The sequence below is a fragment of the Drosophila yakuba genome, chromosome 2R (assembly GCF_016746365.2).
Source record: "Drosophila yakuba strain Tai18E2 chromosome 2R, Prin_Dyak_Tai18E2_2.1, whole genome shotgun sequence".
NCBI lineage: Eukaryota > Metazoa > Arthropoda > Insecta > Diptera > Drosophilidae > Drosophila > Drosophila yakuba.
In genome coordinates, this window is record NC_052528.2 from 5123394 (window position 1) to 5144630 (window position 21237).

The 21237-nt window shown below is 49.5% G+C and overlaps 1 protein-coding gene across 5 annotated transcripts in view; it reads right to left on the minus strand.

Annotated features, from left to right (window-relative positions):
- Positions 1 to 5996: 5996 nt before the first annotated feature.
- The window catches only part of LOC6529378 (protocadherin-like wing polarity protein stan), a 47170-nt gene continuing 31929 nt past the window's right edge, over positions 5997 to 21237 (minus strand). Inside the window, exons 3-8 of one of the 5 annotated variants that reach the window (XR_005560495.2) lie at positions 18316 to 20017; positions 10910 to 18233; positions 8951 to 10813; positions 8056 to 8369; positions 7458 to 7522; positions 5997 to 6555 (exon numbers count right to left, since the gene is read on the minus strand). Coding sequence is in view for 3 of the 5 variants with exons in the window: in XM_039372000.2 (XP_039227934.1) it covers positions 6522 to 6555; positions 7458 to 7522; positions 8056 to 8062; positions 8951 to 10813; positions 10910 to 18233; positions 18316 to 19837 (10815 nt within the window). In the remaining 2 variants the exon portion in view is untranslated. The remainder of the gene's footprint in view (positions 6556 to 7457; positions 7523 to 8055; positions 8370 to 8950; positions 10814 to 10909; positions 18234 to 18315; positions 20018 to 21237) is intronic. The other 4 variants (XM_039372000.2, XR_005560496.2, XM_039372002.2 and 1 more) reach the window with 4 other exon arrangements.

Below are 21237 nucleotides of genomic sequence, written 5' to 3' on the forward strand. Positions count from 1 at the left end.
GTGCATATATATATCAAAGTGAATAAAGACTACCCTTTGGAGAACCAGAAATCCTCGCCTCTGCGTTTCAATTGGAATCAGAACGATCCGGTTTCTCAGCCGCAGCAACCCCCAGCAGAGCCATTTCTACATTTTTTGCCGGCCCCCGCGTCCCCCGAGTTTGTAGAAGAGACATCTCCCTCAGTGTAGCGATACCTGAGTAACCAGCGATCAAAGTAATCCAAGCATCGCCCTCTTAAACTCCCGAAATGAGTACGAGTCGGACAGCTCAACCGATGAGTACACATTTCAAGAACCTGGAATCCACCAGAAACATGGTTCTTTGGGAAACGGCTCCACTTTCTATAGTGGGGTCATCGGCCGCCGATATAACGGCCTACCTGCAAGACGTAGATACCGTGTCCCGACCTGGGACCTGCCTTTCTTCTTCATATTTGTGTACCTTTTCGGTAGGTGCGCTTATAGGAGAAGACACTGTACCAACATCCGTACAGACGCTTCAGACCCAGAGATCGGAGTACGATCTCCGCGAGCCGACACAAGCCGAGCTGGACAACCTGAACGCAGCGGAGAGGTACGCCTACCTGAACGGGGAACTGGTGGCCACAATGGCTCGAGGTTTCATGACACGGGCAGCGCACGCCAGGAAGATGGCTCGAATGTCACAGCACCGCGCCCCAGCAATAGTCATGACGAACGTCACAACATACACCGCTCTGAGCCAAGAACATTCAGCCACCAGTGTCCAGCAGGAGTTTCCCCAGACGTCTGGGGCCGGTACCTCAGCCGAATCGGTTCCCGCTGCCCCCCACAATCAGTAATACCTTCGACGTATAGCGCAAAGAATGTGCCCATACGATACTCGAAGATAAACACGATGGCTAGTATATCTGAGCAAAGCACGACACCATACACTAGCGACTACCAGACATACAAAGAGACGCTTGCTAACACGCAGACCACTACTATCAAGGCTGCAGTTAAAAGCTCGGCTATCAGAGACACAACTAGCAATTACGTCCTCTGCAGTGCCCTCGAGCGCGACTCCGGGTCATACCTTGACGTGGCCCCCCTGACCAGGATCGCCCTCCAAAGCCACGCGCTTTGTCCTGACTTGGCAAAGCACGACACTACGCCCAGTCAATTCTTCCGCAACCTAACACTCGACCCGGGCTCAGTCATGTACACTCCTAGAAAACCGAGGACGTACGGCTATCAGATCCTAGCAATGACGATAGATACTTTCACCGCATACCTATCGGATAATGAGTTCGCCGCCCCACTCCCTTCGCCCTTCGAACCGTCAGGCATAGACAAAACCTGGACCGCTGTCCCCTTTGAAGATGCTGTACGTGAACGCGCATATGCAATAGAGTACATAACCTCGTTCGTCAACTCTGAGCTTACATGGGGCAGTGTCACGCGCACGTGGTCGTACACTGTGGAAGGACAGGGGCGTGATGTCGGCACGTTGACGGCTATACCAGCATCCGCAACAACCTATATTGATGGTCCGAAGAACGTTATCTTAGTGCTTACCGATCGCACTGCCGCTAACACGACACCCACAACCATCATCGAAGGTACCACTATTCCGATTTGGACTGGCACCAATGCCATTTGGGCTTACGATGAACAAAGACCAGCAGCAGTTGCTCCACGTGATTTCAGGCGGCCTGCAGACTTGGGAGACATGTACCATCGGCATGCGCAATCCCGATCCGCTGACACTATCCGTCAAAACCTTAAGGCATGCTGGAACTACATGACAAAACGTCTGGCGGTTGGACCGGCCGCGGGCCAAGCTTTGACGATGGCTGCAGACTGCGCGTCGGCTGCTCGCCCCGGAATGTACGTGCACCCGTCTCAAGCCCAAGCAGCCTATGACACTTACCGGCCCCTGTCAGGGGGCTATGCTATTGGCAAGGGAACAACCATCCCCTTACCACCACCTTCCAGGTACATCGTTAGCGTCATAGACGTGTCTAGAGACCAAACAGCATGGGCGGAACCAGCCCTTAGCGGCTTCAATTTTGCAGCATTATCATCAACTCTGCTCCCGCCCACCGGTCTAGCGACACTCACCTATCGGGAGGGGTCCCCAGTTAACCAGCGCTTCAACTCGAGGAATTGCTCGTCAATCTACACGATCCCAAGCGCAGGGTCAATTAAGCGCGTGTCTATCTACACCGGCTTGATAGAAACGACATCTGCGCGATACAGCTTTGAGACGCCCGCCGCGTTTGGCGCCTGGATTCACATGCTGTCCCTAGCTCAAATGGCAAATACGACGGTTTTTCTTCTAACCAATGATCTACCAGTTAGGGATTGGACAGGGTTCAACAATGCCTGGTCTGACTACGACAGAGTAGAGGAGCTATCAGACATCAAAAAAATTGTCAGTAACGGGCGGTACACCCACATGATCCAAGAGTATGCGCACGATACGTGGCCTGACTTTGACCAGAGGTGGATCCCAACATACTACAGTGGAATGGATCCATATGACGCTAGGGCATGGGGTTCACACAGCCCGATTCCTGCACATTTTACGGTTCAATGGTTGGAGAAGTTGCGCCTCGGATCGTGTCCAGACACCGCCCCACAGACTCAACTCATATCCGTGCTAGGGAAGCGCGTTTTCTCCACCCCAGTCCATGAGAAAGAGCAACCGCTGCAGCCATACATATTGGGCTCGTATGACACGACAGACTACCACCCTATCCTGGTTGATCGCTCAAGCGGCTTAGACAACAAGAACCCAGTCTACGGTTCGTGGGTTGACCAGTTCTACCACTTCTCCTGCTCCAGGCCGTACATGAGCTCCCTCTCAGCAGGAGCTGAGCCGTCGGGCATAGGAGCGGTGATCGGGCAAGGACTCGACGACTGGGGCAAGCACAAGGAGAAGGAAAAACTAAAGAGCGAGATAGTCGGCGAGATAGCCAAGACGGCCCTCCCGACCAGCTCCCTTCCAGCAGCGCTGGCAGCTTCTGCGCCAGATGCCGTTGGATAGGTACCTACCCCGACCATACTGTTGCTGGCAGATGGACCCCTCCCAAAACAACACAGAGGGTGCTAAGCAACAAATACATGTTACCACTGGCACGAACATCCTTACCGGGCCCGATTAACGACGTCGCCTACCACATCCATTTGCCGAACAAGATCTGCTCGCTGTTTACCGCACCGAGTACCTTGAGGCGCCGGCCTAAGGAGGTGGAAAAGCTTCGACGATACTGGGGCACGGTTCCGGCCTGGTGGCCCGTCTCTAACGAGACAGACTGCGCATGGCCGCTTTACATGCATTACCGCTCAGTCATCGCGAGCGGCCAAATGCAAGTAGCCAAGGTAATAGTCCATTTCTTACAGGAGGTCGCAGTCTTATGGCGAAACTACTGTAAGCGCACTAATTTTTCACCGTTGACCCATGAGCTCTTCGAGGACGATTTCTTTCGTCATTATTTAAAACAACTCAGCGCTTACTCCTATCCCCTCATCTTTACGAGTGGCCCAGCTTACATGCTCCTCACTCACCTACACGCGCTAAATGCTAAGGCACCATACACGAGGGAGCAAATAGTGGAAGACATCAGCTCTTGGGCATCGGACACGCAAGACGGCAAAAAGAAAAGGATTTGCATGAAGACGTATGGCAAAACTCTAGACTCAGTCTTCGCTCGATGGCCCAGCTATCCCTTAAGCGAATGCCTCACCTTCAATCAGTATGTTAACGATCCCCTCCGTTGGGGCACGTCTGGCGGCGCACCTAAGGTCAAGATGTTTGGGAAAGAGCAGCGCAGCAAGTGGGCTTGGGCCGTATCACACAAAATAAATCCCACAACTGGCCCGATAGACACAGTGGACCTGGCAGACATAATGTCCAAACACGGTGATGTTGCAAAAGTTGCACTCAAGGAGGAGACCCAGAAGACGCGGGAGATAATAACAACACCGCTCCATAGTTACGTCCGACAAACATATCTGCTATACCGCCGTGGAAAGGTTCCCATTCCATCCCCAATATCCAGCCCAAAGTGGCTTCCCACGTTTGAAGGAAAGGCATACAACTGGTATGGTTGCGTCGACGGCGAACGTTTTGACCACTCGGTTCCAAAAGACGCGATCATCGAGCTGATTAGGAGACTAGGCGACCTTGACGACGAAACGAGAGCAGTCGCCGATGCTGAAATAGAACACCTCAACAAGCTAACAATCGAGTGGGGAGAGCACACGTGGAAATGGATGGGCGGCATAATGTCTGGATGGCGCATAACATCACTGGTTCACTGGTCAGTCTGAGCGCGGCAAATTACATACTGGAGAAAACAAACACTTCGGGCGCAGTGGAGATTGGAGTCATGGGAGACGACATAGTTCTAGCTTCAAATACCATCCGCCTACCAGCTGAGACAATGGTAGAGCTCTACCGAAGTTTTGGGCTCAAGGCCAACCTTGATAAAACGGTTTCTGGCTCCCAAGGCGAATTTGTTAGGAAGGTGCGTTCCCACGGGGGATCATGGGCATTTTCATCGCTAGATTTAAAAACCCTAACGCACGCTGCCCCTTGGGTCACACACTATTAGTTCGCAATGGACGAGGAATGCGCAACATCTTGGCACACACTACTAAGCCGTTTGCTGCCTCACGCGACTGACCCACAGCACTTAGCCTCATGGATAAATAAACACGCATTGCATGACTTGACGGCACGATTTGGCAGAAGAGCCGAGTGGCAAGATTGGTTGAACACTCCAGTCTGCGCAGGAGGTGGTGGGGACGTTGAAAGGGCGAGCCTCTGTTCTTGGACTACGCTAGTTAAGGACAAGGAGGATGTAAATCTCACTCCTTTCGAAACGCTAGGAAGTATGCTCGGGATCCTACCTACAAGAAGAACAATGACAACGATACGTGCGGAATCCACACACATTGACACCCTCACCAATCTGCTACCAAGGGTTAATATAATACCCTTTGGAGAACCAGAAATCCTCGCCTCTGCGTTTCAATTGCAATCAGAACGATCCGGTTTCTCAGCCGCAGCAACCCCCAGCAGAGCCATTTCTACACTTATATTACCTTTTTAAGTATACACGCCATCCTTATCACGGTTGCTCCCTGCAGTACTTACTGTACAGTAGGACCTATTTAATTTCATACTTGCCTTATGGTCGGTATGTGATTCACAAGCAGCAGAAAGTTAAAAACATGCTTAGTTTTTCTCCATATATTTTACACATTTTATTCATATTGATATACTTGTATAATTTACAATTAAATTAGTCAATTCACATAAATATCAAATATTGTGTGCCACATTCAAGCGCAATCCATAGCTTACGTAGATGCCACAATGAGTGGCAGTTGAGTGGAGTTCGAGTACAGTAAGTACGGCTTATGAATTATTTATAAATTGTACACTGTTTTCAGGGGCATGAGCGGCTATTGCTGAGTCGGGGATCTAACTGTTGAGCGAGCTTCCTTTGGCCAGGACTCGGATATTATAGACAGATATATGTATCGAGTATACTTTGCAGGATATGTCAATGCTGCGCGTGTGGGTGCTATATTTCGCTTAAATACGTGCGCTGTCCTGAATTTAATTACTTGCTTGCGTATAGTGGGTTTTATTGTACATTCGCAACGTACGGATAGTAGATGCTATCAATTAAAACTAACTCCCAAACTAAATGGCAACATGTGCGGATGCTAGGCAAATGAATTGCAAACTTTTCGCAGATTATTTTTCATTTACAAGTTCCCCTTCGACTTCAACTAATTTGGCATAAAAAGCTCGAGGCACACAAACGTTCTCAAACTAAGTCGGACTGAGAACTCTATTTCGCCCCTCGTTTCGAACCCGAATCGGATCTGAGGCGTAAAAAATGGTAATGGTATGGTATGGTAATTGGACCTAAATGCATGAGCTCACTGGCTAAATGTTTGTGTATAATATATAATAGCAGGATGTATAATAGCAGAACGTAAAATGCATAAAATCAGTCTGACTCTTGTTTTAATACATAATTATATAGTGTAATTTATAATACATACAGGAGGCTAAAGCTGAGTAATTCTGTGTCTGTGTGCATACGAGTTATGCAATTCCAAACGAAATGCAGCTGGCGCTTTAAATTATGTAAATGCTAGGGAATCGTATAAATATCTGTGCCCAAATGGCGGTATACTAAGCTGGGTTTACGTAAAATTAAGAGGGTGCATGTATGTACAAAGTTTCAATTATAATGACGGGCGTGCTCCTATGCCATAGCTATGCATAGCTATGGCGGCAGGTGCTCCCAAAAGTATGCTACGATCGATTGGCAAGAAGGACCTCAGTCCTCCGTGTGAACCCTGTACTGCGGCTTGCGTCTAATGGTGGCAAAGTATTGCGTTTGCGTTTGCTTTTGCTTCTGTTGCTTGGTGCGTTGCTGCAGCAGTTGTTGTATGTGCTGCTGCTGTTGCTGCTGCTGCCTTTGTTGCAGCTTCAATTGTGGCTGCTGCTGTTGCTGCTGGGACAGTCGTCACACTGTGGTCTCGTCGTCATCAATATTCCGCCTGTTTGCGACAGAAATTTGCCATTAGTGAGTCTGAAATCCGCTTATGATGCAGTATGTATATATATAAATCCAACTATATTTCTATATTTGCATCTACGCTACACTAATTTACGTGCTCCTCTACGACGTGCAGAACTTTGATAAGTTTCAATTTGTGGCATGCCACAAAATCTCATAAATTGCATGCGGATACGTGTTTATTGTATGGTTTGGGTTCAAGCGCAAACATAATTTATGCAACTGAATTATCAAAGTGAAAAAATAAACATAATTCCACGTGTGAACTCGTGTGGGTGCGTTAGTATGGGAGGTACTTGTGTTTGTGTGGGTTGTTTAAATGTGTTTAAGTTTATTTGGCCAGAATCCAATTAACTTGCCAAGTTATTTGAGTATTAATGGATTCTGGTTGTTTTTTGTTAAATCACTAACTTTATTGGGCGCCATAGTTAATGGGTCTATTGTTTTTCACTCTAGGTGTTTCAATTTAGAATTATATCCGGCGTTCATAATTAAGGGCCAAGAAACTTAAGTTCAGATTGTGAATTTCAATTTATAAAGCACCCTCTAGATGAAAGTAACCAAATCAAAACCTTTTAAGTGCTTTTTAATTTATAAGTAGATTAATTTAGGAAAGTAGCATTTTGATAGCCATATTCTGATATTGCCGAGATGTAAGTGGTAGGATCTTAACTACCACCATATTCCGTTTAATAACTATTGCTATTCAAGGATTTAAACTAACTAAAGGGTATTCTGATTTAGGTTGGTGTTCAATAATCTTGCCAGTTTACTTGGTCAGTCTGCAAGTATTGAATAGCTTTTGTGGGACGGCTTCAAGTCAACTAAGACTAACTGAGGGGCTAACTAAGATGGGACACACGTCCTTTTTACTCATTATACCATATGGTCAGCGACCAGGGATACTGTTGCCTCTGTTGCCTGCGATGCAGCCAAATAATGTCGAACTGTGGAGATGTTGAGGTTGTATATAAGGTCTGTTTCTGTAGAGGGTGAGTGAGGAGTGGGGGGAGAGGCGGGCATGATGGATTGATGTATACAGTTGTTAGATGGGAATTAATAAATGTTGTGAATGCGTAAATTCGATATTACACGTTCCAATTAATTGCAGCACGAGATTCGAGCATTCGGTTTACAAATTAGAAAGTGTGAGATTCCACTGATTGAATTAATCAAACTAATGAACAAAGAAACATTCAATGGCTGCGAGAGCCAAATGATACGAAAATCAATATTTAATATAATATATAATATATAAACATTCAATTTAAAATGGTCAAATTAAATTAAAACGGGTGCACTTTCGAACGGTTAAAGAGCTCGAAACGCATCAAATCGAATTGAAGCGAATGAGATCGAATCATTAATGCACACCCTAGCTACGAAAAATGAACGCAAATTTAAACGAAGACGATGATGGAAAAGTGGAAAATGGGAAATGAGATGTGCGATTTGAAAATGCATTTTACTTGTGGTTTACCTCTGAGCTGTTGTTGTAGTAGTAGTAGTTGAATTTGTAGTTGTGTGGTTGTTGTTGATGTTGTTTGATTTGGTCGGGTTTGTTGGGTTTGGATGAATGGAACACGAGCGGCCATAGCATTTTGCATTACGTCGAATTTCAGTTTGCATTTTTTTAGTTTGTCGATTATGTGTGTTTGCGGTATGCGTATGTGTGTGTTTGGGTTTATTTTCAAAGAGCAAAAACAGAAAGAGAGAGAGCGAAAGCACGATATTGGAGAGAATAGAAGTGAAAGATAGTCAAATTAGATTTGCTTCAAACGTTCCCAGGACCAGCTGAAAGGATATGGACACGTATACGTATAGAAAAATGTATATGATATGTGTGTACGGGTGTGTATGTGTGTGTAAGCGTGCAGTGAGTGTGTGGTGTTTGTACCATATTGATTTGCATTGTTTTCAGTTTTCATTGTTGTGGGAAAAGTCGAATGGCACAAAAGATTTATGTCATTGTAGTTGTTGATTCAAATGACATAAAGAAAAGAGAATCAGAAACAAAGAACCACAGATTAATTGCTGGATTCAAAAACGTAGAACGAACGGGAATTCCTCAACCAAAAATAATCATCTAGGCCAACAAAAAACTCAAATCAGGACACAGGATGGGCTGCACAAGGAGCACAAGAAGCATTAACTGGTCATCAGGACCACAACGGAACTGAAACTAAAACCAAAACCTAAATCGAACAGCAGGCATGTCACAGAAATCTCCCAAAACCAAATGTTACAAATGGTGCCAGACCAAGTCCAAAAGATTTTTCTGGAAAGTGGGTACCAAAAGCGATCTCCAGAGACTTCTGTGACACACTGTGACACTGGGTTGGGCAATCTTGCTGCACATCTTCTGGTCAACTTACTCGGTATCCGTGATGCTGGTCAGTGGCCCCAGTGGCTGCATGGGAGCAACCATGCTGGAGGGCGGCGAGGAGGCTCTGGAGCTGTGTCGGGATCCTCCATTAAGAGTGTGCCTTCCCATCAAGCCCGGATTGTTCACATCGTTGACCAGGCCCACTCCAGGTGGCTGCATCAGCTGGGAGCCGTGGAGCGAAGGCGGTTGGGTGTGGCTCAGCTTCCTGGCGGGCAGGTGGTCCTCCTCGGCGGTGTAGGGAAAGTGGTATCCATTCTTATCCGATCCCTCGGACAGTCTGTCCTGCAAATGGAGATGCTGCTGCTGCTGTTGCTGCTGCTGCTGGTGGTAATCGTTCTTTAGGAGCGAGTGAACCGAGTGCAGGGAATCAGTTGCATAGGCAGGCTGCCTCTTAAGGCTATAATGACCATCCCGGGATCCATAGATATCGGGTGTTATGCGATCTTTGGACAGGTAAGGCGACTCCGACTTGGTTCCCAAGTAGCCACTTCCGAGCGTTCGCTGCTTGTCGTATATGTTGTCACTTAAGTACGCCGCATCCGGGTGGAAACTCCTCATATGCCCAATCGTCTGGGAGCCACTTCCTCCGCCGGGATAGTCCTTTTCGCTGCCATAGTGACTGGGTGGCTTGTAGGAGCCATACTTGTCAGGATATTCTCCCCGTCTTCCGTACAGGCTGTCCTCATAGCCCTCCCGAGCATCTCGGATATTTTCCAAGATCGAGGGAGGCATATTGATTTTGTTGTGGTGCTGCTGCAGGTAACTGGTGTCCGTAAGATCGGGATTGGGCAGGGGATTCGGCGAGATGGTCATCTTGGCCTGCCCGTGAACGTGCTCGTTATCAGATCCAGTGTCCTGTGACCACCGTCCGATGTTCGGAGGTGATTGCAAGTACGCATCCGGCAGCTGACTGGACCAGCGCGGAGCGTAGACGGGCTTATTTACGCTCGGGAAGAGCTGCGGACTCTGCACCACATTCAGTTCCGGCGGAGTGGTGGCCTGCACGTGCTCCGTGATGTTGGGTAAATAGGCCGGCGTGGAACTCACCGCTGTGCTACGATGTGTACCCGAAGATCTGGCAGTCCGGGATTCATCATCATCGCTGGAGTGACTGCTGGCTAGTTCGAGGGATCTTCCATCCGTTTCAGAGCCAGAGTCCGAGTCCTTCCTCTGGCGTCGGGATGGTTTCTCGTCCCCACCTCTACTTCTTCCTGTTGTAGATGATTCAAATCCCCTCAGAAAACTCGGAGCATCGCTGGCTGAATTGTAGTTCGAGGTGGACGTGGAGGTCTGCCTCAGTTGTCCATCGCTGTACGGACTCGAGCTCGTTTTGGCCGTACTTCTCGACGTAGTGCTACTAGCGCTAATGCCTATGTTTCGCCTGGTGGTGGTATCATATCCACCGGCCAGGAAGTTGCTCGGCCTCGCCGCTGCATTCACGTTGTGGGAGCTATTGCTAACCACCATGGAGGAATCCAAAAGCGGAACCTTGCGACCCATGCATCGCAGACAGGTGCGTTGGAGGTTCTCGCGCACCCGTTTGTTAATAATGCAGTATCCAATGAGGCAGAAAAGCGCGTGGAGGAGCACCACGCCAGAGAGCAACAGGCTCAGCAACTGAGAGTGCTCCGAAGCGGCAAGCACCGCTAGGACCCACATGACTCCCATCAACGGAAGCGATACCACCGACAACCAGAGAAGCGTTCGTAAATTTCCAAATCCAAGCACGTGATCCTTAAGGGTAAACGCAGCCTTGACGGAGACGAACAGGATGAGCAGGTTTACCACGGACATGCTTGCAATGGGACCCACCAACCACCACACAACGGGCTCGTAGACAGACAGCCAACAGCTGCAAGAGAGAGGAATTTAAATAATTAATTTTCTAGCTTTTGTACTCTGGGATACATATTTAAGATACGGAAGGGTTCCATTGATGGATACTCACAATAAACTATTTCCGTACTCATGAGCACGAACTCCCACAGATAATCCGACTACGATGGCTGGAGCACCGTATCCCATGGCGAAGTAGAAGCCCATGGGTCCGTGGTTGATGTCCCGCATTTCGGTGAGCATCCTGTATAGATGGACGCAGTCCACGGTTGTCCAGGCGAAGGCAGCCAACCAGAAGTAGTGCAAACAGATGGCCGTTAGCTTGCAGGGAAACTCGCTTTCCAGGAGCTGCCGGCGCGATTGCATTCCCACGAAGAAGAGAAGCTCCGCGCAGAAGACACAAAGCACAATGTTCTGGTGAATGGTGTTTGAATTGGTTTGCTGGCCACGTAGGAGGGCCAAGGCTAAGAGCACTCCCAGCAGCAGGGGAAGTGACACCAGGAAGGCGGAGTACGAGGTGATCTGCACCAGGAGCGAAGGTTCTGGGATGTCCTCTGGATCAATTACATCCACAATGACAGCATAGCTGGATATATGGGTGCAGCTACAGTTCACAAGGATCGCTGGCTGTGCCGCGGGATTAAAGTCTCCATCGAAGTCAGGGATCTCTGTCTGACAGCCCAATCTGGTCCACTGATTGGTAAAGGAGTTCCAGCGGACGCATTGGGGGTTCGAGCGGGGTCCAAAACGAGCTGAGTCCACATCCAGCCACATTTGCAGCTTTATGGGTTGTGCCAAATGAGGCGAGCCCAAGGATCTATACACCACCTGTTCTGATTGCTGCATTTGTTCTGAAGGATATGTGATCTCAACCTGCCTCTTCACCAATCGACGATCTCTATAAACTGCTTCGTTTTCACCCTTTGGCTGATCATCATTTCCAGTAGAGCTGACGCCTTCATAATTTGGATTAAGCATTTCGGGGGAGTCTGGAGAAATGACCTCCTCGCCGGAGTTTCCATGGAACTCAATGTCGTCAAGATTTAGGCGAATGTGTGGTTCCCTTTCTTCACCATCTTCACCACTTGAAGCCTCCTGTTGTTCAACAGAGGAAACTGGTGGCGGAATTTCATGGGCTGTTATCCGTATATCCTCAATCTGTTGCTCACTGCTGCTCGTCGGAGATTTAGGAACATCGAAAACCTCCACAAATTGCTGTTCCGTGCTGCCTGATGAAGATGATGATGGCGATGACGAGGAGAAGATCTTCCTCGACGGAATCTCCAGGCGTTGTGTCTCCTGTTCCCTATCCATTGAGGGCACTAAAATCTGCAGTGAGAGAATGGGGGTGGCCAGCTCTACATCCACACCCCAACGACGGGTTATGGTCTCATCATACAGATCGGGGAGCAGCTGTCCCACATCCTTGTATTGCGCATACGCCACGATGGCACGATGGTCATGGCTACCTCCTCTTCGTCCACTCTGTGAAATCTCATCGCTTTCCGGAGGCGTAATTCCCAGCATCTCCAGGGGCACCAGTACCTTGGTGTGCTGATCAAACTTACGGCGATCCAGAATGTAGTTGTTGTATTTGGGGAAGCTAATTACTGGTCGTTGACGAGCCGAGTGCTGTAGGAATCCACTGGTATCCGGCAGCACCACACTCTCTGTGGTAAAAGCATTCGGTTTGAGGTACTTGGTTCGGTGGTATTCGCTTAGCTGCTCCGGCTCATAGCCAAACAGGGATTCCGTGGTGACGATGTCCAAGCCAAGGACCATATTAGGTTGCACGATCTCAAAGGGACTAGTGTAGGTGTCATGTTGAGATCGAGCTAAAACCACCAGGTACTTGTTAAATGCATCAACCAGATCGTCTGGTCCCCTTTGAATGAGTTCCGTGGCCCTTCTCCACTCTGCCTCGTATTTTCGGTCCAAAATAACGCTAGCCGCATCTACTAGATTCTTAATAAAGTATTTGTCTTGACTGTGCGACAAGTTAAGGCCACTTTGCATGAGTTCATAGTTGATCAGCTCCTGTAGGAGGCCCTCCGACACCAGAAGATCAGCGCCATACAGACGGTCATGGGTGAATTTCAGTTCATCGGAGAGGTAGTCCATTTCGAGCTCATGTGACCAGACATTTCCGCCATTGCTGAGCAGGAAGGACGATTCCATTTTGTAACGCCGGTTGGGGCGGCCATTTCCGGATGTCTTTTGATCCTTGCTGGCACCTCTCCTGTCCACCGCATCGCAAGCTTTTCTCAGTTGCTCTGCCATTTTGATGGCCACAAAGGAGTTGAGTTCTAGCTCGAGTTTCTCCAGTTGGGACAGTTGGCGACGCAGCTCCACAAAAGGCTCCGAAGTGCAGTTGTACATGTCCGGAGTATTCCAGCTTCCCGATTGGACATCGCAGCTGCGTTGCCCTTTTCCTCGAGCCGGTGGAGGACATCCTTCGATGGCAACTCCTCCCAGAGGAGTGCGAGGCCACCATACACCGCCGGCAAAGGATCGGGGACAGGCATCGTAAACTACTTCGCATCCACTGAGAGTGACTTCGGCGTAGGGATTTGAGCAGGAGTCACACCTACGTCCAATAACTCCTTCTCGACACTCGCATTGCCCTGTCAGAGGATTGCAGGCTCCACTAAAACTGCCGATGGAGTAGCAGTCGCAGGAAAGGCAGGCTGTTTCGTTGGGCGGTTGGTAATGGTTCGTCTTGCAGTAGCATTGTCCGGTGGTTTTGTTGCAGTCCGGGTGGTATCCTTGGGCCAGATCGCATCTACATGGACCACACACCCGTTCGCCCCACCAACCGCCAGGACACGGTTGCTGAAGCTCTTTCTCACAGTAATCGCCATGACGGGAGCTGCTGTTGCATTCGCAATCGTAACCTCGAGGCAAACTTGTGTTTGCTCTGCAAACTCCGGAGGTACAAGGTCTCACCGTACATATGGGCGCACAGTCCGCGCCCACATACCCGGAATCACACTCGCAGTTAGACAGATCCCAAGAACTCTGGCAGGATGAGTGAATGGGACAATGATCCGGACACTGAGCACGTGATTCGCAGCCATCTTCCACATTCTCCCGAATAGTTGGACGCGAGAGAACCGATTGCCCTGCTCCAATACGCACATCTTGAATGCATCCCTCGAAAGGAGAGGCTTCGGGAACGGCTCCAATACTGCCGTCGGGACTGCCCATTACAATCTTGCCCACATAGAGGCCTTGCACCTTCTGCGACATGGGCACGGATCCAGAGCGCTGTCCATAGTCCACTGAGAAGTGTATCTCGGAACCCTGTTGCCAACGGATTTCTACTCTGTGCCACTCACCATCGGAAAGGAAAGCTCCAGCCAAATACATGGGTTCTCCATCAAAAATGTAGTAGAGTACTCCTTGCCTCAGACAAACTGCGGCTGAACTGTTCTGTCCTATTTGAATTTGGAGGAGGAAAGCCTCTTTTTGGCGCGTTCGCAGCGAGAAAGAGGTGGTCCATGGCAACTGGATTGGTCGCAGAAGGGGATTGAAGCTGAGACTCCCATCTCCGGAGAATCGCCAAGGAGCTGGGATATTATCCTGGCAGCTGTTTCCAGCATACCCCTCGGGACACTCGCAGGAATAGGTTCCCCAGCCTTCGCGACAGGTGCCGCCATTGAAACAAGGTTCGGATTGACAGAGAGGAGCCTTTTGGGGGCAGCCAGCTAACGTTCCATTATCCGCCACATATGAGTTTAGATCAACGAAACGATCATCGATTCGAAGGTCAGAGATACATCCCACAAAGTCGCGATTGGTCACCGGGAAGTGGGCTGGAATGCGGGGAAGTCCGCCCACTTGTAAAGGTCCTGTTAGGTCCAGGAAGCGATGGCAGGTCTCCGTGAGCAGCGAACAGCGTTTGTCCAACTTCAGAGTAGTGCGATTAGCGCAGCTCCATCTATCACCCAGTTGTCCAGAAAGGGCAATGGCGGTGTCACAATTATCTAGCACTAAGGTGACAGTTCGGTTCAGATAGACCACTTCTACCTGATGCCATTTTCCATCGGACACCTTTGCCTCCTGCATCACCGAAATCCTTTCACTATGGTCGCCCAAGGAAAAGGAGAAGCTCACGTGTCCTTCGTGGATCTCCAAGGCTATGAAGTCATGCAGTTCGTTGTACCTTCCATTGTAGAGCAGCAATCCATTCTCCTGGACGGTGGCAAAACGCAGCTTAAGGTTAAACCGATGTCTTTGCTTTAGACTTTCGAATGTCAGGAAGGAGTTGCGTCCAAAGGCACGGGCCCGCAGCTCACAGGTGGCCGTGTAGGGAGGAGGTTGGGAGCTGGGATAATTGCTGAGGCAGGATAACCCTCCCTCACATGTTTCCGACGGACAAGGACGCAGGTGTCCCACTCCTGTTTCGCAATTCTGACCAGTATGCGTAGATGGACATACACAAGTGTAGCCACCTTCTCGCCTCACACAGGTTCCTCCATTTTGGCAGGGATCAGAGTAGCAGAGATCCACCTCCGTGTCACACAGATAGTGCTCCTTGCTACCCGTGAAACCTTCTGGGCAAGAGCACGCAAACGTATTAACCGGATAGATGGGCCTAAATAGGACTGTATCGCTGTGTATGAACTCCGAAGCATTTCCGAACTTCAAGACAGTTAAACACTCTTCGAAATTCAGACAGGGTTCCCGAACGCAGAGATTGTCGTCGAAGGGAAGAACCTCCACGGTTGCCAATCGGGCAAGGATGGCTCTATTCAAGTAGACTCGCTCCTGAAGATACTGCGGCGTGTAGAACTCTTCGTGGGACACATCCGGTCGGCGGGCTGAGAAGCTGACGTTTAGAATTCGTAAGCTGACGTCCGTGTCATCCTGGATGCTAAACACAAATATGTGTTCCTTGGGACAGGGAATAATGGCAGCCAATCCGTCCAGGAAAAAGTTGAGCAAGGGCGATAGGAAGGCCTCCTCCGTCATCTCGTTTAGTCGCACCGTTACCGAGTTAAAGAGCATGTCCTCGGTGATCAGTCGGACAGAAAGCTGCATAATCGCCTTGGCTTCGTTAATTCCGTCCGATACGGAAACCTCCATCGTGGCAAACTTGGGGACATTCGTGTTCAGCTGGGGACTTAGCACCAGTCCTCCCGAACTGCTGTTGAGGCGCAGTAGATTGGCATTGTTTCCGGAGAGTATCCGGTAGTGTAGTTTATCGCTCACGTCGGCATCGAAAGCTGGAATTCGTCCAATCTCTCCACTGGGAAAATGATCGCGGAAATTGTTAAATATAACTTGAAAGTCCCGCAGCACTGGAGCATTGTCATTCACATCCGTGACTAGGATCTCGATGTGGGCATCGTTACGCAAGGGTGGGCTGGCTGCCCGAACCACCAGTTCGAAACGCTTTCGAGTGGATTCATAATCTAGTTCGGTCATGGTCAACAGTTGAGCTCGTTCGGAACCAGGTCGAGTTACCAAGGAAAACGCATTGGAGTCATCTCCGCCAATAATGGAATAGTGCACCACTGCATTGACGCCCTCATCGGGATCGTGGGCATGAATCTCACCCACTACAGAGCCCACAGGGGAGTTCTCCGGCACATAGAGTGTAATTTTGTCCGAAGCAAAGGTCGGTGGCGAATCATTGACATCTTCCAGTCGGATTTGCACTTCTACGGTGCTTGAAAGCGGTGGGGATCCCTTGTCCACGGCAATTGCGGTAAGATGGAAGACGGCGACACTTTCTCTGTCCAGTCCCTTGTTGGTGCGAATAGTTCCCGAGGTGGGATCTATGACAAAGGATCCGTCCTCCATGTCGCGGTCACTCAGCAAGTACTTGATGCGCCCATTAAGGCCTACATCGGGATCACTGGCAGCCACCTGGATCACAGAGGTACCGACTAAGGCATCTTCCAAAATGGAAGCTTGGTACAGTGGGCTCTTAAAAGAAGGTGCATTGTCGTTAACATCGGTCACTCCAATCTCCACGTCGGTAGTGTCACTCAACGAAGGGTTACCCCCGTCCTTGGCAGTCACGGTGAGCAGATATCCACTGGTGGTCTCCCGATCCAGAGGGGCATTAGTAACAATAGCACCCGTCTGCGGGTTGATCGAAAATGGATCTGGACTGCCCAAGCCGTTTATACTCTCTTCATTAAGGGAGTAGGTGATCTGTGCATTCACTCCCACATCACTGTCGGTGGCGGAAACCACGAGGACCGTGGTGCCCACAGGGGCATCTTCAAACACCGAAGCGCTATACGGGGCATTTTCAAAGATGGGAGCGAAGTTATTGGCATCCGTAATGTTAATATGGACAGTGGCCGTGTCAGAACGTCCTCCGGAGTCGGTGGCAGCTACTGTGAGCAGGAAGCGCTTCTCCTGTTTGTAATCCAGCGACTGGGCGATGGTAATAAGACCCCGACCATTCTGAGAGGTGATCGCGAAGCGTCCCCTTGTGTTGCCCGTTGTGATCTCGTAGTGCAAGCGGGAGTCCTCGTCCGGATCCGTTGCTGTGACTGTGGTAACCGGAGTGCCTGGCGGTTGATCCTCTCCCACGTTTGCCTCGTAGTACTTGGGATTGAAGGCTGGATCATTGTCGTTGACGTCCTGCACGGTGATTACCACCGAGGAACTGGCCGACTTGGGGGGCACACCTCCATCCTTAGCCACCACCTGGAAGGCAAAGCGACCCTGCTCCTCACGATCCAGGGGCTTTATTGTTTGCACCCAACCAGTACGAGGATCCACGGCTAGGGGAAAGTTGTCATCTCTTTCGGAAATGCTGTAGGTAATCTCTGCATTGGCACCTTCGTCGGAGTCGTAGGCCTGCACCCGAATGATGTTGTAACCCACGGGGACATTCTCGAGTACGCTCTCCTGAAACTGCGAGGTGTAAAACCTCGGGGCATTGTCATTCGCGTCGATGACGTTAACCAAGAGCTGGGTGGTGTTACTCCTGGAGGGACTGCCTCCATCTTGAGCCCGAATCACCAGCCTGTAGCTGCGTACACTTTCGTAGTCAAGCGGCTTCACTAGACTCACATCACCCGACATCGAGTCGATAGAGAACTGTGACTGAGTGTTTCCGCCGATAATTGCGTATCTAATGGCGGCATTGTTCCCTTGATCCGCATCCGTTGCCCTGATGTGTGCAACGGTGTTGTCCTCAGTGCCACCCCATTGATCCTCCGGCACTTGGACTGTGTAGGTGCGTTCACTAAACTGCGGGTAGTTGTCGTTGTCATCGAGAACCTTCACCTGGACACTGGCCGTGGCCGTTCGTCGTTCACTTTGTGCTGAAGCCAAATCTGCTGCGGTCACCAGCAGATGATAGCTATCCGATGTCTCCCGGTCCAGACTGCTCCTCGTCGATATCACGCCCGAACGGGAATCGATCCGGAAGATGGGCATTTCCTGGTCTTGGGCCAGCCCGGCGCCATCTACGCAACAAAAAATAATATAATAAATTAATATTTATATAATGATAAGATCTATTTTGTCCGAAAAATCTTTATAACTTACCAGTCACTGCCTCGATTCCGTATTCGATTTCCGCGTTCTTGCCAATGTCCTGGTCGGTTGCTCGTAGCGTTATCACCGTGGAACCCACAGTGGCTCCTTCACGAATACTCGCCTCGAACTGCTCCGCCTCGAAGGTGGGGCTGTGGTCATTACAATCCAGGACGTTCACTTGCAGCGTCGTTGTTCCAGATCGCGGTGGGAAGCTATCATCCGTGGCCACCACTCTGAAGTAGTGTACGTCCATGAGCTCACGATCCAAACTGGCTGAGGTGGTAACTACGCCAGTCCTGGAATCCACCTTAAACAGTGACTGCGAGCGGGAGTCCAACAGTGATACCATGGAATAAACCACAGGCGAATCTTCGGGATCTCGGGCCCGCACTGTGGTCACCGCGGAGCCTGCCGGTTGCTCCTCGAGCACTGAGGCCACATAGAGTGCTTGTTCAAAGTAGGGTGATTGATTGCGGAGCTCCCTTCGAACCCTTCGGGCTATATCCGTATCGTTGAACTCTTGATGGTGGTAAACAATCTTCAGGCGATGGTCCGAGTCCACGATGTCGCGTCGATCGCACCTTATATTAAAGGTTATGCTCACTTTCCACATGGACTCTGCGATGCACACATCCCTGCTGGCCACCAGATCTCTGCTCTGGTGTTCGATGGCGAATCGCTCGTCGTTCACATCCAGAAAACTAACCTTGCAATGCTGACAGACGCTCCTTGGCAGAAAGGCATTCAGGCTGTTGATGAACTGCGATCTTCTCAAGCAGATCTGGTTCCACTTGTCCGTGGTGTGAATGGCATAGGAGGCGTACGTCTCCGAGATCCACTGCTTGGCATCCGAGATCCGGCGATGCAGGGCGGGCTGGAGGTGCAGCGGATCCGGCGATCCCACTGCTCTTCTCTTTCGACTTAGAATCCTGTGCCTCATCTCGTTGTCGAAACTGTCACCAAAAATGAGATCTCCAGCTCGGAACTCCGTGCTGTTTTGCCGGAATACCTCCTCCAGCTGATTGCCATTCAGTTGGACCATCTCCTGGGCAGACCGCCTTCTCCTTCGCTTTGAGTAGCCCGTATTGTCCTCCTCCTCGTAGTGATGGTGATGCAGTTCCTGCTCTATCCTCCTGTCCTCATTGCAGCTGTGTCCCGAGACGAAGATCCGCACAGGCAGACTATAGTAATCTATGCTGCGCAGCCGATTCGAGGTTGAGTCCACGTAGAAGGTGAACAGATTCGGATAGTAGATGCCATCGCACTTGAGAGCCTTCCTCAGCTGAATCTGGCCATCCTTGTGATTCACGGAGACCAGATGGTGCACAAAGTTGGCGGACTTGTGGGCATTGATCTTGTAATGCCGCTCGGAACCAAGTTTATAGACGGAGGCGTTGAAGATTACGGTGCCAGGAGGCGTGTCCTCGTGCACGATAATCAAGTAGCTCTTGATGAGCGATGATTGCAGCAGGACCACAAGGAGCACAAGGAGCAGGCCCAGGGGCCTTTGAGGGAACTCCCTCGTTTGCATGACTCGACCACGTGGCCTTATTTTGGTCGATGTGTGTGTGTGTTTCGGTCTCTCCCCCGTGTCTGTGTGTGTGTGTGGAGCGTGTGTGTGGGTGTGGTGCGAGAACCAACAAACCACAGTGCAATTAATGGTCCTATTCAATTATCATCGGTGGGCGGTGCTGCGGGCGTGGCCATCTGTCTGAAAAGGACAAGAAAATTTGGGGAGTCAGTGAGGTTAGCGGTGGTAATTGAGTTGCGTTTTCCCTTAAATGCAGGCCATGTTTTTCAGAGTGCCTGCTTGGAAAAATATGTAGGAATTACCTTTTTAAACTTTGAATTAAATTCATTACCGCGCACATGTTGAAAGGCTTTAACATATGTAGAGTTCTTCTTTTGGTACTATACATATTTAGAGTGTTGTAGAAATAAATTTGTGTGTGAGGTACGGGTAGCTTCTGCTTTGGCAGTTTTAATACTGCCTTTAACTTAATTAAAAACTCTTCCCAAAAAGCTTTTTCAAATTTTAGAGGAACCTACAAAGCAGCGGGCCACATTTTTAATTTCATTTTCCTCCGCCACGAAGACTAGCTAATATGAAGCTAGATAAAGTGAAATTTAATCTCTTTTGGTTTTCTTTGGTTCTTTGTTTGGCAAACCATTTTTTGCAGCCCCTTTGACATTTTTGCAAAATGAAGTATACAGCTTAATCAGAAAACGAGGAGCAAAACTGGCGACATTGGCGGGAAATGTTGGTTGGCGATGGTTGAGGGTCGTAGAGGGTGTGTGCAAGTGGAAGTAGAAGTGCAGCCAACAAAATGCCACAATGTGACACTGTCCAAAGCTCGGATGACCGTTACCCGGTGGTCATTTGGTCGCTGGAGTTGAAAATTTAATGAAATTCGATTTGATGTCCCTCTAATGGCCATTTGGCCGGCATTTCGGGTACGTTAATTAACTGAAGGCAGTCGAACACGTACGTACTGGCTCACACCATGCTGAAATTACGATTTGGCCCAGCCCACAGGGCTTAGACCGTTCAGGTGCCAAAAAGGGGGTCGAAGGTCCGCAGTAGTGTCGAATTCCATTTCGCATTCAAGTTGCAACTAAACTGTTTGTTCATTGCGTTGCTCATTTCGGTGCAGATAATTCGCACGTTCACCCCATGAAGGACACATCGAGCGAAAATCCCCATTTCTGGTCCTGTCCAGGATTGCGTATACGCAGTGGGGGACACTGCGCACACATGCATTGCACAGGACAACAGAGTCCTGTGGATGAGTATCAACTGGACTGACATATGGTTAAGTCTCATCTAATACAAATCTAAAACAGACCGATTTGGGTTTGGGGACTATAAAGAAACATATTGTTTTTTTCATTCGGTTTGTATAAAATGAACAAGCATTTCAGCAGGTGAAG